Below are 17,364 nucleotides of genomic sequence, written 5' to 3'. Positions count from 1 at the left end.
AAGAGGTAAAAATAAATAAATAAGGGCTAAAATCACTACTTATTGCAGTAAAACGTTTTTTAGGTTGCAAGGTATTTAAGCAGAATAAAAACGATTGTCACCAGTGAAGACAAAACCCTTTTCGAAGTTCGGTGAATAAAAGTGAACAGAATGTTTGTGCTTTTTAAATCAATATTCAGTGATCACAGAAGATGTGCTTTAGAAAGTATCGAATACGATATGCAAGTGGCAGATCATGAATCCTTAATTAACTTCCTTATTGACTTCTGTTCCAAAGTGTGCTAAATGTATGAAACAGTCTGAAAATATGGCAAGTTTGATACACTGCCTGAACAACTGTATCACCACCCAACTATAGGCTGATGCCCCTATATAGACAGCTACAAAACGTGAAAAAAAGAGTTGTTTGAAGACTTTCTGCACTCGTACTGACGCTGACCTTTAATTGCGGTAGCTAGTTTAGCATAATTTAGTTCATAATGCACTTTGCTAGGATCGAAGATGGACAAATATCAAATCAAGTTCAAATGAAGATATCAGCCACGTAGTCCTATCCAGAGAATAGAATAGTAAATGGTTTTCTCCAAAAACATTTGAGCGACAATGGGATTTTGTGAAAGTCTTTGCCTTTGGTTGTCCAGAAGTAAACTGCAAGATCTGGGATGTACATTAAATCCTCTATTCACTAGTAGAGTATTGGATATCCCAGGCTCGGACACCTGGAAAAAGAGCAAAATCGTTTTTGGGGGAAGTTTTTCCCCGTTCTCCCAACATTCTTTGGACTACCACTCTAACAATGTTCGGCTTGTACTTTGGGCTCAATGAAGTTGAAATAAAAATGAGAAAAACATGTTGAATGCCACCAGTCTACATAAAGTTAAACTGCCCCATAAACATGTATTTTACATAACAGGGGACTGAGGAACATACTTTGTATATTTTCTTTAAAATAGAGTCGGTGTTCGGAATCAATCTCCATAAAAATACTACAAACCCAAACTATGTTTTCTTTACTTGCGATGGTAAATTGTGGGTTTAAAAATAGTTTTGCTCAGCTGGTGGTTGTATGGAGAGAGGAAAAAAAAAAAATCTTCAGGGTTTCCTGAAAAACAGGAAAAGTACGTGGCTAGCGTCTCATTAATACTCGTTTCCTGCAAGAATACATTACTTGTAATCAGACAGCGCGATAAGCCTTGCTGAAATCATCTGGTTTAAGGCAAACCGGTTTAAAAATCGAGAAATAAAAGCTGAAACTGAAGTATGAACATACACAGCCGAGACAACAACGCCATTCAAAATGTAGTAAAAACTACAATAAACTACATATACAAGTAGATAAAAACAAAACCAAATTCCAACACAGAATTATTTACAAAATTAGTTCAATTATAAAACAGTTAGATCAATATTTGGATTGTATCCTGTATGGCATCAGCCTATACAAAGGGCTCAAGCTGTAAGTAACATAGTAGAATATGCTTTGATCTAAACTACCCAAAACATGCTGTTTTGTATTATTAAAATGAAAAAAATATGTAGTTTTTTTCCACGCTGTTATTTCTTTAAGTATCTAGTATTTCTTGACGTATCTAGAATGGTTTCAAGCGTTTGCCAAAATATAAAGAGATGGTTGAAAATTGTTTGATTTTGGTTCTTATTTAAGAAAGTGTTCCATTTCGGAAGGAATTAGTGTGAGCCTTAGGTAAGCAGAGCCTGTGGTATTGTAAGCAGCAGCTGCTGTAAGGGATTTATGGCTTCCTATGTTCTGCAGCAGTAATCGCTCACACGCTATTCTCTAAGAAGTCACATATTTGCTCTGCAATTAGTAGCTGTAGTGGGGTGAGTGAGCATAAATGGTAATCCCACTAACAGGTGTGTGTTCACATATTATTGCAAGGTTGACTAGGACGGTCTGCCATTTTGTAGCAAGACCTCCTTACACAGTCAACAAAATGGAGAGGTTTAGGGATTTCTTTAGAGCTGATGGATAAGTACCTCCTTAATTTAATATATAACCGGTACCCCACGCATGGAACACGACTACTGTGACCAAGTCTACACAGGACTTGTTTGCAACAGTTACTACCCAACGCCATGCTTATTGTGCCTTCAATAGATTGTTAAAACAATAAACATTCTCCTCTTATTTAATGCACTGTTTAATTACAATCCACATCCTCTGCTCGACTGGCCTACAGACCAAATACATAGACCTCCCCCTCGCCTCACGGTAGCAATGAGAGTTTGACCTATTGTGGATTGCTCTAGCTAAGCTTAAAATATCAAGGCTCCTCCACACATTCTCAGCTACTTTGTGGTTATTATTGCGTTCTACTCTCAGAGCAAGCGGTCTATGGTATGGTGATATTGTAGAGCAGCTCTAGATGTAACTTGTTCTACTAAGATTATGTATAAATTACACAAAAAAATTAATTCACTGTTTGTTATGCATAATTCATGTTGAGGTTTGTTATTTGCTTGCACAATTTTGTATACAATTCACTTCATTGCCTATATATAATATTACATATTTCCTGTGGATTGTGCTAAATAGATAAATAACTAAATACATTTTTTTAAAAAGCCACCATAGCTACTACCGCTTTAAAGCTTAACGTAATGTCTATGATGGAAGCCGACTTGGGTAGACTACCCCTGGTTTATGTCAAAGGATTTGATAACATCCAGGATGCTCATGACACCCAGAGCCTGGCTCTTTTCCACTTTCCAGATAATGCAGGCATTTCACTTCTGTATTAAATGGACATGCATCACTTGGAAATTATAAGCATACACTTTTAAACAAATATGCAAACTAAAATAAAGCAAGAAAAACTTTAAAAAGTATGTATTAGACGTTTAAAAACATACTATATAAACTTGGTCTGATTGCATTGTTGGGCACGCCTCTCAACTAGGGGACTATCTTTATCCTGCCCCTACTCTTATCCATCCATCTCATTTTCAGACCAATCCACTTATGACAGAGACAAGGTATCAGCAGCAGGAGATAGAAACCTCCAGAGCCTGCTCTGCATAACCAAAATGATACGACGCTTCTCTTCTCCTCATCAGGATGTAGCAACTGGGCACATGTTAATCTGTCTAGAACGCTCAATGCACTTTTCCAGCATTCCTAGGGATAGAACACTGACTGGTTAGATAAGTGCTGCCCCTCCCCAAAGGTAAAGCATGTCCCTTTAACAAATCAACACAGCCATCACATAACTCTGGAACTGCTCAATTAACTGATAGCAGCAATCCCAGGGCTGCTATCAGTTTAATGTTTATATATAAAATATTTTGATATTTAGTGAATTAGTCTCAGCTTAGCTACAGGCCACACATGTGCAGTCTGTTGCTCAGCTTCCTTATTCTGTACAGTTATGCATTCATATACACAATAAGGACTAAATTGACAATAGGAACCTGGGCCTGATGAACAGCCTAGTGCAGGGGTAGGCAACCTATGGCACTTGTGGCACTCGAGGTGCCTTTGCATGGTACTCTAGGCTGCTAGAGCCAAAAAGCCTCTGGCCTATTAGAAGTCCCAGTGGAACTTCAGATATCTGATAATGCAAAAAGGTGGTGAGGGACAATCCTCAATTTCCACATTGGAGCACTTAAAGGAATGATCTCAGATTATTTCCGCTCTGCACTTGTGAACAGGAATCCACACTGGAGCAGAGTAGTCAGCAGCAGCTATCGCAGCTCCTGTCCTTGACCTATACCTGGTCGGCCCGGTCCCCACTGGAATCCAGGGAAGCCACCCACACTGCTAGATATACACAGAGCTGCAGAAGAATCCCCCCTCATACAAATAATACAAACAGCCCACACACAAACATTTACAGTATCCACAAACACAACACCACTGACAATCCACATACACACACAACCCCACAAGCCACCCATCACATGCAATACCACAAGCTGCCCCACACACCACCAAACACAGTGTGACATACCATCCACACACACTATTAAACAAGCAGTCCTACATAAAACAGCCCACATGCATAGATGCCATACATAATACCACAAACTATTTATGAACATATACAATATAGCAGCCCACAAACGCACAAACACAATGCTTCAAAGCAACTACAGCACCCATAAATAACAAAAGAATAGTACGGCAACACATAAACCTCAATTTAACAAAGACTAGAAACGGCATATGCCAAGGGACTTCAAGATCTTATTTTGGCACAGCAATACTAAAAGGTTGCCTACCCCTGGCCTAGTGGGCTGTCTTACAGTGGCAGCAATTGTAACAAATTCAATATAACCCACTCTAAATGAGGAAGATGGGCTCAGGCAATAATGCAAACTGCTGACAGAGCTTAGCCCAATTAAAATGTAAGATTAACAAATTAGAGTGAAAAGCCAAAACTGATTGGTGCATTGTAAAGGTAGTGTGATCCTTGTCTGTAGATAGCACGGTCCTCTAGGGCAAAAACATGCACAGTCCTTTAATTTTATTTTAATCCTGGCAACTTTATTCGTAAATCCACACATGAGGCAGCAGCAAATGTAACCATAAATGAAATAATGTAACACAAATCCCTATAACAAAAAGCCTAGCTCGTCTGAGCACTAACTCACATCAGATTCCCTATCTATCAGGGGTTAAACTATAACAAAATTTGTGGGTTTCACCAACCTAGTGTATTTGTCTGCTCTCAGCACTCCAGTGCTCTAAGCCAGCCTTGACTGCTTCTTCTCAGCACTCCCAGTGCTCCAAGCCAGCACTCCCAGTGCCTCAAGCCAGCACTCCCAGTGCCTAGTCTCCTTGACTCTCTTACTGGAGAGAACACCCTCTCTCCTACCTGCTTCCTGAGAGTAAGCCAGCAATCCCCCTCTACCTGCCTAGCAGGGAGTGGTTTATTCCCACTGCTACAGCTGATTATCAGCAGCTGAGCAGTGTGTTGGAGACAGTCCAAAAAACCCTGGCCTGGATCTATGTCTCCCATGAAAACCACTAAACTGTGGAGTGGAGCATTGGCCCTCCCTTCTCTCCAAATACTCCTCCCCAGGGGCCCATAACTAAACAACGCTTTGTGTTGTACAAAACACAAACTACATATACTCCCCCTGGGGTTAAATGGCTTCTCTGCCTTCACTTTATCACATATCCTCCCCCCCAGCTCAGACCCATCGGGTCGAGCGGCCTTAAAACACAAACCGTGAACATTCACGTCACCTAGGGCTGTACCAGCCCTGACTTGCTCCTCAGTTACAGGAAGTGGCCTATTGTAGATGGCTGCTACCTTGCTCCCTTGTAGTTTAAGGAACCTCCACCCAAGTGGATAACCCAAATAGTTAGCTTCCTCAAATCCTAGATAACACTTGTTAGCGGTCAAACCGGCAGCCCTTACATTATGCACAATTAACTGGACCTTCATCAGGTGTGCTTCACAGTCCACCCTGTGAATCGCCACACCACCAAGGTGGGCAGCTGCATACTCTTGCTGGAACAGAACACTTTTCATCAAAGTAACCTCACTCCCTGAATCTATCAGTGCTTGTGCGCTCTTCCCTACCACCATCACCACTTTTATCTGTGCTGTACCACCACCAGTCACCATACACCTCTTTAAGCAAGTAAATACAATCCCATGCAGAGCCCTTATTACTATGTCATATTGTATTGGCTCTTCACTGTCAGGACAGTTATATGCAATATGTCCTTGCATGTGGCAGTTGAAGCATCGGAGTTGTTTCTCAGTCTGGTCTTGTAGCCAAAATTGGGTTTTTAGGTACGTTCTACCATCATAGTTATATTGTCCTCTCTTTCCATTTTCCGCTTTCCTTTTCCCTGCTTTATCTCCTTCACTTTCAGGTCTTTCTTTTTTCGTACCCTCATTTTCACTATCATCACTACCGGAGCTGCGCTGCAAGGACTTCTTATTCTTCTTAATGTCAGGTTTAAAATCATCCTCACCGTCGTCAGATGACACAATTTTCCTCTTCATTCTAGGAAATTCATCCTCTGAATTGTCTTCTATTTTAGCGGGCTTTTCATCCTCTGAATCAGAAGGAATACTTTTAGGAGGAGCTTTATCGTCATTAATAACCATTGGCTCAGGTACATCATCATCAGAATCAATAACTGCACGCTTAGCAGGAACTTGATCTTCAGTATTGCTTGCTGTGTGCTTCGGGGGAGCCTCATCGGAGTCACTTCCTGCCTTCTTTGCTGGAGCATTATCTTCAGAGTCGCTCGCTGAATGTTTGGCAGAGGTTGTCCGCTTAGACAGATGCTTTGAAGAAGCTACATGCTTATTGGCAGCTACACGCTTCAGAGGAGCTTCATCTTCAGAGTCACTTTTTGCGTGCTTTGCAACTTTCTTTCGCTTATTGGCAGCTATGCGCTTAGCAGGCGTCTCATCTTCAGAGTCACTTGCAACCCGCCTTGCAGGAGCTTCATCATTCTCTGATCCACTGGCACCCCCTCTCTTGTCCTCCTCTGCATCGCTATGTTCATTCTCGTACTGGTGCCCTGAACTTCCAACTTCATTCGCTTCGTCCTCAGAGGCAGAGTCACGCTCATCCTTCACTGGAACAGGTCCCTCCGTGAAGGGCTCCACAACATCCTCCATCTGTTCTGTGAATCCCTGGGAACCTTCCTTGCTTTCTACGGTTAATGCTGCAGGTGTCACCTCTATATCCTCAGGGGGTTTGCCAGGGAGGTTGTCTAGAGCAACCTCCTCCTGCATGAATGCAGCCTTTGATCTCAGCTCCATGTTATCATGCTCGGCCTGGCCTGGTATGGAACGCTGTTCTTCTGCCGGAGGCCCAGACTCCCAGCTTAGCTCCTCTTTCCTTTGCTTGGTTTCCTTCCCAGGGGTATCCTCTGCTTGCTCAGCCTTGAGTGGCCACCTCTCAATGTCAGCAAAGCTTTCCTCTGGACTGTCTGGCAGTCTCCCTGCTCCCTCGGGGGTGTGCAGAGACGCAGTCATGGCCTCTCGCTGGGTCATGACAGCCCCGGTATCAAACAGCCAGTCAGGCATTCCGAGCTCCGCCTTTAATTCCATGGCTGTGTTCCCAGAATCTGCCAGCTGTTCCAGGTAGTCAGTGCACCCAGGCCTTGTAGCAGCAGCAGGTGTCTCAGAAATATTTAATTCTGCTATGCCAATGTCATCTACATTGTCACTTTCGACTTGGTTGGGCTTAGGTGCAGACATACCCATCTTGTCACGACAGCTTGGTTCTGTAACTGTCGCTCTCTCTTGACTTAGATCAGAAGCGGCTACTTTGCCTTTCTTATTTTGACTTCGTTTTGCCACTACTTCTCTGCCTTGCTTTTCTCTGCCAAACTGTCCAACAGCTGGTTGCACTTTTTGGGTAGCCTCTGCTACTAAACAGTGCACAGTATTTTTTAGCTCAACTGGGGTGCTTTGCTTCTCTCTATTAAGCTCAGCTCCTTCGCTGTTGTCTTCTCTGACTCCCCAAGTCAGTCTGCTTCTCATGCCTTTAACTTGTTCACTTGGGTGAACATCAGCGGCTTCTGCTTCATTTTTCTTTCCCTGGCTGTATCCACTAGCTTCACTTGCACCTTCCGGGTGGGTTTTGCTTACGACCAACACTTGGCCTTGCGTACATTTATTTCTCATCTTTGCAGTTTTCTTTAGGATGTTTCTGCATGCTTTGGTCTTATCACCTTTACATGGTGTATTTTTACTTGTCTCATGCTTTATAGCACAAACCGACTTTACACTATTGGCCTCAGTCACAGTCTTTCTTTCTCCTTTTGTTGCCTTGGGAAGATTTCTCAGTACCTTTCTGTTTCCAAATGCCTTTCCAGCTTTCTCTTGAAACATGCAAGATTCAGTGTCTGAGCTTGAAAATGTTTTAGTTTTCAACTCTTTTTCTAAGACTTCATCTGTTGTGATGTCACTCAGAGCAAGTTTGAGGCTTTCACGTGAAGCTGCAATGTTTTGATTTTCATATAAACACTTGTCAACTTCAGTAATCGGTTTGTCTTGTTCTCCCTTCGGAGTCCTCTGACCTTTCTTACTTTGGCGCATGTCATCAGTGTCACCATCACTGCCTCTTGACAATTCCGCTTTTTCCTTTAGTTTTGCTGGTCTCATTACTACCTTTTTTTCTTTTGCTTTTTGTTCCTTGGAGGATCCAGCTGCCTTTTCACTCTCTTCCACGTTATCACTACTTTCAGGCTCAGTTATATCCTTCTTGCCTTCTAATTCCTGTTCTCTCTCTTCTGCGTGTTTCTCAACATCACGCTTTGCTTCCTCCATGCTTTTCAGCTTGCTAAAGACTTCTTCTACTGCCTCTGTTATCTTATGCAGGATGTCAGTAGCTTGGTTACGGGGTCCCTTGTCCCCACGCTCCCTGCAGGGGGCAATCTGCAAATCCTCAGTAAGGGCAGCTCTATGCTCCTGCTGAGCGTCCCTCAGGTTCTTAACCTGTGCAGCCAGGAAACTGTTTGTGCCTTGTTGTTTAGCGGTTGCCTGTACCAGAGCCTTCAGCAGGTCCTCCATTATAGCACCACGCAGGTAACAGTCTTAAAGGTACAGTGTTTTTTTATTCGATTAGCAGGTCTGCCAAAATAAAAGTCCTCAATAAGCAGACCAACGGATGACTGGCACACCCACAGACCCTGAATGTGCTACTGTGCCCGCATTCTTCACCATATTGTGATCCTTGTCTGTAGATAGCACGGTGCTCTAGGGCAAAAACATGCACAGTCCTTTAATTTTATTTTAATCCTGGCAACTTTATTCGTAAATCCACACATGAGGCAGCAGCAAATGTAACCATAAATGAAATAATGTAACACAAATCCCTATAACAAAAAGCCTAGCTCGTCTGAGCACTAACTCACATCAGATTCCCTATCTATCAGGGGTTAAACTATAACAAAATTTGTGGGTTTCACCAACCTAGTGTATTTGTCTGCTCTCAGCACTCCAGTGCTCTAAGCCAGCCTTGACTGCTTCTTCTCAGCACTCCTAGTGCTCCAAGCCAGCACTCCCAGTGCCTCAAGCCAGCACTCCCAGTGCCTAGTCTCCTTGACTCTCTTACTGGAGAGAACACCCTCTCTCCTACCTGCTTCCTGAGAGTAAGCCAGCAATCCCCCTCTACCTGCCTAGCAGGGAGTGGTTTATTCCCACTGCTACAGCTGATTATCAGCAGCTGAGCAGTGTGTTGGAGACAGTCCAAAAAACCCTGGCCTGGATCTATGTCTCCCATGAAAACCACTAAACTGTGGAGTGGAGCATTGGCCCTCCCTTCTCTCCAAATACTCCTCCCCAGGGGCCCATAACTAAACAACGCTTTGTGTTGTACAAAACACAAACTACATATACTCCCCCTGGGGTTAAATGGCTTCTCTGCCTTCACTTTATCACAGTAGCTATCTTTTTTTTATGCTTTAGTTATCACATTTTTTTTATAAAAACCACAGCATATTTCAAAAGGTTCAATGGAAGGGCCAGTAAATTTGTGACCACCTGATTCATATGCGAACATACCCTTTTATCAAGCAATGACAACTTAACTTGGAGACCCAGGTGAAACATTTCCCACAATGCTTAGTCACCCGTATTATAAATATGGTATACATTTTTTTTAGATCGTAATTATATTCAATGTACATGAATTGGATACTTACAATGTGCAACAGCTTCAGGACATCAACAAACCTATAAAAATAAGACAACTGCAATTAACCATACATTTAAAAAAAAAAAAATAGTATTTATTTTTAAAATAGTTTGGGGTGCAATACTTACACCTTCTCTGAGCTCATGATCTCCTTGGCAATGTGATAAACCTTTGGCTTTCGTCCAGTTCTTTTTTTCTGAAAAAAAAAGATTGATCAGGTTCAAAGTTAGCCATAGAACACTGATGATCTTGGTTTTGGGCTAACAAGCAAACTCTAAAGAGCAATGTTAAGAAGAAATTCCCTTCCTCACTAGAATTTACAGTGGAACCTCGGTTAACGAACGCCTCGGTTAACAAAAAATTCGGTTTACGAATGAAAATTCGTAAAAAAAATTGCCTCGGTTTACGAATTTTTTTCGCAATACGAAACAAGTGTCCCGGTTTATAGCTCCGCCCCCTGCATACTGAAGTGTGGGTAGCACGTGAGTGTGTAGTGTGGAGGTGTTGGAGAGGTTTTGGAGCCATTTGCAGCAAGTTGTTGAGCCTTTTGGAGCCATTTGCAGCAAGTTGTTGAGCCTTTTGGAGCCATTTGCAGCAAGTTGTGGAGCCTTTTGGAGCCATTTGCAGCAAGTTGTGGAGCCTTTTGGAGCCATTTGCAGCAGGGTTTGGAGCCTTTTTGGTGCATCTCAAGAAGTGGAAAGGTAGGGAGCTGAGCTTGGTTGTTTGCATGCCTTTTACTGTGTGTTCTGCATTCTGGGGGTGATTTCCATTCCAGTTCATGTGCTGTGCATGCCTGTTACTGTGTGTTTTGCATTGTGGGGTTGCTTTTCATGCCAGCTCATGTGCTGTGCATGCCTGTTACAACTGTACTGTGTGTTTTGCAATGTGGGGTTGTTTTCCATGCCATCTCATGTGCTGTGCATGCCTGTTACAACTGTACTGTACTGTGTGTTTTGCAATGTGGGGTTGTTTTCCATGCCATCTCATGTGCTGTGCATGCCTGTTACAGCTCATGTGCTGTGCATGCCTGTTACAGCTCATGTGCTGTGCATGCCTGTTACAGCTCATGTGCTGTGCATGCCTGTTACAGCTCATGTGCTGTGCATGCCTGTTACAGCTCATGTGCTGTGCATGCCTGTTACAGCTCATGTGCTGTGCATGCCTGTTACAGCTCATGTGCTGTGCATGCCTGTTACAGCTCATGTGCTGTGCATGAATGTTACAGCTCATGTGCTGTGCATGCCTGTTACAGCTCATGTGCTGTGCATGCCTGTTACAGCTCATGTGCTGTGCATGCCTTTTACTGTGTGTTTTGCATTGTGGGGTTGTTTTCCATGCCAGCTCATATGGGTGTAAAGCATCTTTCATTTTTTTTTTTGCATACTTAGGGACGGTGGTGTCATGGCACCCAAGAAAGCAGTGGAAGCTGGGAAGAGGAAGAAGGTGATGATTCTGCTTGAGGACAAGAAGGAAATCATCAGGAAGCATGAAGGAGGAATGCGATTGACCGACCTTGCCAAAGAGTATGGAAGGAGTGCATCCACAATCGGTACAATCCTAAAAATGAAAGAGAAGATTACTGGGAGAGATGCAGCCAAGGGAGTCACCAGGGTCTCCAAGCAACGCCCACCTGTTCTGGACGAGGTCGAGAAGTTGCTCCTGCTCTGGATTGAACAGAAGCAGCGTGCAGGGGACTCAGTGACCAAGGCGATCATCTGCGAAAAAGCCAAGGCCTTGCACGCTGACCTCCTCAAACAACAGCCAGGAACGTAAGCAGATGCAGAAGGCTTCAAGGCCAGCAGGGGGTGGTTCGAAAGGTTCAAGAACAGATCTGGCATCCACAGTGTGGTCAGGCATGGAGAGGCTGCAAGTTCCGATGTTGCTGCAGCTGAAGAATTTGCTACGGAGTTCCTGGAGGTCATAGTTTCAGAGGGCTACCTTCCTCAGCAGGTCTTCAACTGCGACGAGACTGGACTCTTCTGGAAGAGGATGCCAAAGCGTACCTTCATCACAGAAGAGGAGACCTCATTGCCTGGCCACAAGCCGATGAAGGACCGTCTTACCCTCCTGTTCTGCGCCAACGCCAGTGGGGACCTTAAGATCAAGCCTCTGCTTGTCTACCATTCAGAGAACCCACGGGCCTTCAAGAAACACAAGGTGAACAAGGAGCAGTTGAGCGTTTTGTGGCAGTCTAACGCAAAGGCTTGGGTCACACGCCTCTTGTTTGTGAAGTGGGTCAATGCGGTTTTTGGTCCTGCTGTGAAGAAGTACCTTCTGGACAATAACCTGCCACTCAAGGCCATGCTGCTCATGGACAATGCTCCTGCCCATCCTCCAGGCCTCGAGGAAGACTTGTTCCTTCCGCCTAACACCACCCCACTACTCCAGCCAATGGACCAGCAGGTCATCTCCAATTTTAAAAAACTCTACACAAGGGAGCTTTTCCGGCAATGCTTTGAGATGACAGATCGCTCAAGCCTCACCCTCCATGAATTTTGGAGAGAGCATTTTGACATTGTGAGCTGTCTGCAGATTATCACCATTGCCTGGGCCGGGGTCAGCCAGACAAACCTAAATTCTGCTTGGCGCAACCTTTGGCCAGACTGTGTTGTAAAACCTGCCTCCAGTGCTTCTGCACCTGCACCAGAGTCAACAGTCTTGGAGGAAATTGTTTCCTTGGGGAGGACCATGGGCCTGGAGGTGACTGAGGAGGATGTCTACGAGCTGGTGGAGGAACACAACCGTGACCTAACCACCGAGGAGCTGGTGGAATTGCAGAAGGAGTCAATGGAGGAGCAGATCGCATTTGAGGAGGAGGAGGAAATGAGTGAGGAACAGCTCTCTTCCACGGAACTCAAGGAGCCAAATGTGGGTAAACCTACAGACTTTTGTACAGCAGCACCACCCAGATAAGGCTCTAGCCCACAGACTTGTGAGCAGTTTTGACACAGACATCATGTCCCCTTTCCGAGGGATGCTTAAAAGGCGCCAGAGGCAGCAGACAATGGAAAGGTTCCTACAAAAACAGCCTAGACATGAAGAAGAACCGGCTTGTGTTAGTGCTGCCCAATTGCCCTCATCCTCCTCATCTTCCAAACAGTGTTGAAATTGTTTTGCTATTTTCCATGTTTTCCCTGTTGACGTGTGATTTATGTACAGTTAAAGTGTACTGTACCATGTTACCAACAGTCTGCCATGTTTTAAAAGTTGATGTGTGATATTTTAAAACATAAAAATGGATGTTTGAAATGTTATTTCTTGATTAACCATGTCCCTGTAAAGTATTTATGCCTTTAAAGTGCACTTTATAAAGAGTTTTGAACAGATAAAATACTTTATTTGACTTTTTTCTCACCTCCGGAACGCATTAATTGGTTTTCAATGCATTCCTATGGGAAACCGTGTTTCCCTATAGGAAAGCATTTATTCAATGCATTCCTACAGGAGAATCTTGGAGGCACATGTGATGCTTGACACACACGTGCATCAGATCCACAATGCTCCTCTAGGTTTTGCATAACCTCCTCCATGCTGGTGCAGCTCAGAGGAAGCCTTGGTGGTGGAAAAATATAAGTAAAGCTTTTATTTCAAACAGGGCGGTGGGCCACTAAAGCGTTGGGAATACAGGTTTAAATCCTAAGGTTTTAGTGTTCCATTAACAAATGGATGTCTCACCATGTTATTAAATCAGCTGTATCTTAACTCCCAGCAGCCTTAACCAGAATCTCACTGAGCATGATAAGAGTTGTAATCGAGCAGGGTCAGGCAACATCTTGCACTCATATAGATGGGGCAAACATTCCTAACAAAGTAGCTTCTGTTTCCATCTAGGAAGGGCATAGTTAAAAACCAGAACCAATGAATGCTCTTTTCTATATCAGGGGACTAAAAAATTGAATTGTCTGACAGGCAGACAGCAAATCTTTTAAAGTCTGCTTGTAACTCACCCAGCCACAGGGGCAATATATAATTACAGCCTGTGTTCCACATGGACAGACATCTCTCCAGGGTGTCTGGCTGCAGGGGCACTCCAGGACAACTTTAAGGAAGCTTCTCTGGTCTGCAGTTTACCCAAGGAGATACAAAGTAGCCAGAGAAAGGGATTTATAGATTTATGCAACTCCACCATGGCTGCATAAAACGATCTATTGTCTACGGTTTGCACGGACATAATGCAGCCTATCCCGTGTTAACATGCTGTGCAAAAAAGTTGTACAAAATGGATATTGCAAGTCAGGAAGAACATATTCCAGCTGACTGACTGACACACCAGGGAGGGCAGCTCCACACCCCCACAGCCAAATAATAGGGTCTGTTTCAAAAAGGTTAAAAAAAAAAAAAAACATATTTAAACAATATACACATTATGAATAAATTTGTAATTCTGCATTATTATCCAGTGATTGTAAAATTAAGTAAAAAAAACCCCACCAAAACAACAATTTTTGAGTAACTGTAGATTTTCAGGTTCACTTTAGACACCATAACAACTGTGCATCACTGCTAAGGTTACGATACATGCAGTTCACGTCACTGAGCACAAACCCTGGGTCTCTAATGTCAAAAGATATTTTCTTCTTGGATAGCAATTTCTCTCCTCCCTTCGGCAGCTTGAGTTTACTGTACACATCCCCAAAAAATAATATTCTTTCTTTCTGCATGTTTATAAAAGTAGGTCATTGTTAAACTTCATAGAATACTACGGTGATCTGTCTTTAAAGAATACTTTTTTTCTTAGTTCTATTGAATTTAACAAATACCATAACTTAATGTCACACGTGATTTTCATCTGAAAACCAGCTGAAAACCAACCAGAGGATGTCGGTGTAGATGATAAGTGAATGTACCGGTAGTTTGGATTTCTTGCAAAATAGGTAACAGCTGTCAGCAGTGTGTGAACATGTTTGTCAGAGGCAGTACAGATGGGATATCCCTATTGACTTGTTTTAATAGTGGAGATTAAAATTGCACAAGTCCTCCGTTTTAAAATACTCTGAAGGATTTTATAAGGAGCGAAAGATATAATAAATCTATATAATGGAGTCTGCTCACTAAACACTTTGTGGAGAATTAAAAATCAAACAACAAACAAATTTCAGACAAATTTTGCAAATTTTTCCAAATCAAATATTGCAATTTGGTTTTCAATTCACCACAATTTGCTGTTTAGTGAATTATCCCCTATAATCCCATTGTGTTAACACTAGATACAAAGTGTATCAGAGAAGCAGACGGGAAAAGTTATTTTAGAGAGAAATATGAGAGTAATGTGCATATTTCTATGGTAAATTCACAGCGTCCAGTTCATGACGTATTATAGTCAAGCAGGTTGCTTATGTCTCTTTTCTCCTTCCCTACCTCATACATAAAAACTGGTCGACCACTAAACCTACAACGGCAGACTCTGGGAATATTAAATGTAGGGAAATGTTTCCATAAAAAGGCACATTTTTCCCACAGCAGGGCTGGTCAGGGTCCTGATAAATCCAAGTAAAATCACCTGAAATGCGGATTATCCCCAGCTGGCATGGCATCGTGGGTGTTGTACGACAGATGAGGATTGATCTTTTGACCACCCTTGCAGTAGAGGGGGGCCCAAAAAAGATTTCTTGCTGCAGGTCCCTCTCTACATTAGTTCCACAACTGCAATGCATCATGATGTGGTGGGTATGGAGGTAGGAGTACCCTGGCCTCATTCCTTGTCAACAGGGCAAAACATTTTGTAATGATTTGCCTTCTTACCTAGCGCTCTCTGGGCTGCTACTCTTTAACCCCTTAAGGACCAAACTTCTGGAATAAAAAGGAATCATGACATGTCACACATGTCATGTGTCCTTAAGGGGTTAAAGGCAGATTTATGACATACTGATTCTGCAGAGAAGCAGAAGCAGATTTTGCTGCTCACTGATTGGCTGAGAGCGCCAACTGATTGCTCCCAGCCAATGAATGAGCACCTGTGCATCAGAATTTGCACAGAATTAGCTTCGGCCAGCCTGTAACCCATGTTCCAGGCTGGCTAATGACGCCCCAATGATGCTGCCAGAGGTGGAGTTACACCTCTAGCAGAAGAGGAGTTAAATCTCCATATGTTGCAGCGTTCGGCTTTGAATAAAATCACTAAAGTGGTTATGATGTCCGCTGCAACCCTTTAAATGTAAAAGCAGAACTGATGGAAATTTCGGCTATTTTGAATAAAAATGTTGCACTTTCATTATTTATATCTTGTATTCAGAATACAACATTACCATGCTAGTTTTACATTTTCTCCTAATGACTAACCATCCTAGACCCCAAATCTAACGTTACCAATGTCTCTACCCCTTGCAGATGAGGAGGCGCACTAAATGTAATTAGTTATTGTGGCGAAACCGACCTCGCCACGTGTCCTTGGAGGGGGCTGCTTGCCCGCCTCTTGCCTTTGGACTATGGCCCTGGGAGATTGGGCCCTTTTACAAAACGTATTCTGCCCTAACAGAGTGCATGTCACTCATTCTGGCCCTTTAAACACAGTGGGGCCATTCGGTACTTGCCCTGTGTGAGCACTGATACCCCCAGATAGCTATGCCATGGAGCCTATTCATATAATGAAAGACTATGGGAAAGACTTTGGCTCCATGGCAATTAAACTGTATTTGTGTGGTCTGCGTGCCATTCACCTAATAATGTGCACGCAGACCTGAGCTATCTGGGGATTTGTTACATGTCTGTGTTTAATGTATAAAAAGTAACTGTATATATTTTAAAACATAATCCTGTATTTAGGTCCCCACATGTGTAATGGAGTTTTGTCTTTGACCTGGGAGATAATGGGATTACTTCTCCAATTATCTCCAGGGCAGAAGGGAGGAAACCAGGATGCATTGTGGGGATGTTTTTACTTTTACTGTGTGAGTCAGATTAAAATACTAAAATGAGAGGATTGGATACGAAGTACCCCTGTCTCTGACCAGCAAACTGTTGAATCTGAGACTGGGGTGGCGGGCCAGGATGGTGGTACCAGTTCCACCTAGATTGGGCTTGAACCCAGATATGGATATACAATTTACAAAGGATAGAACAGATTAGACAGCTCCCCCCACTCTCACTTGCAGAGCCAAGCAAAGGGAGAAAAGAGCTATCAATCAACCTGGTATGTTGGAGAAAAAATAGAGCAATGTATAATATAGAGATATGCCTATAGTTGAGTCTAAGTAACTAGGTATCTAAAAGTTAAACACAAAAATATTAGAAACACTAGCAAGATATGTATCCTGGCATAAACAGTAAAAACTGTAACTTTATTTGAGCAGACTAGAGAAAGGATACATTGGGCAGTGTCTAATAAATGTTGGTGAAAACAACTGTGAAATTCCCAGTGGATATGTTTGAACACCAGAGGGTAGGAATTAGAGCATAAAAAATGCTATACTGTGTAAATATCCCTGTTCGGTGTCCACATAGGAGAAACGAAGGGAAAAACGTAGTAGATTAGATACCTTTGAATCTTACAGAGGTTGGACGGTTAGGTAAAGAGGGACAGAGTTGCACAGTGATAAAAAGGACATCAAGTGTCCATTGTACAGCGGCTTAACAGGATAGCTGTGGGGTGTAAGAGGTTAATCGGATGTATGATGATTTGTATGGTAGAGTTAGGTTATAGTACCCAGTAATCCTCTAAATCTCATCTCCTATAAACTCCCCCCAACACCTTCGTGGGTGTTCTATCGCTAGTAAGCCCTGTAGACTGTC

The 17,364-nt window shown here is 43.0% G+C and overlaps 1 protein-coding gene across 1 annotated transcript in view; it reads right to left on the bottom strand.

The window, feature by feature from the left end:
- The window catches only part of FGD6 (FYVE, RhoGEF and PH domain containing 6), a 119,984-nt gene that overhangs the window by 32,072 nt on the left and 70,548 nt on the right, over nucleotides 1-17,364 (bottom strand). Inside the window, exons 4-5 of the mRNA XM_063447091.1 lie at nucleotides 9,765-9,832; nucleotides 9,644-9,674 (exon numbers count right to left, since the gene is read on the bottom strand). Of these exons, the coding sequence (XP_063303161.1) occupies nucleotides 9,644-9,674; nucleotides 9,765-9,832 (99 nt within the window). The remainder of the gene's footprint in view (nucleotides 1-9,643; nucleotides 9,675-9,764; nucleotides 9,833-17,364) is intronic.

The sequence above is a fragment of the Pelobates fuscus genome, chromosome 3 (assembly GCF_036172605.1).
Source record: "Pelobates fuscus isolate aPelFus1 chromosome 3, aPelFus1.pri, whole genome shotgun sequence".
Classification (NCBI taxonomy): domain Eukaryota; kingdom Metazoa; phylum Chordata; class Amphibia; order Anura; family Pelobatidae; genus Pelobates; species Pelobates fuscus.
Note: the sequence above shows the minus strand (reverse complement) of the source record. Positions and strands in the feature narration are given on the sequence as shown.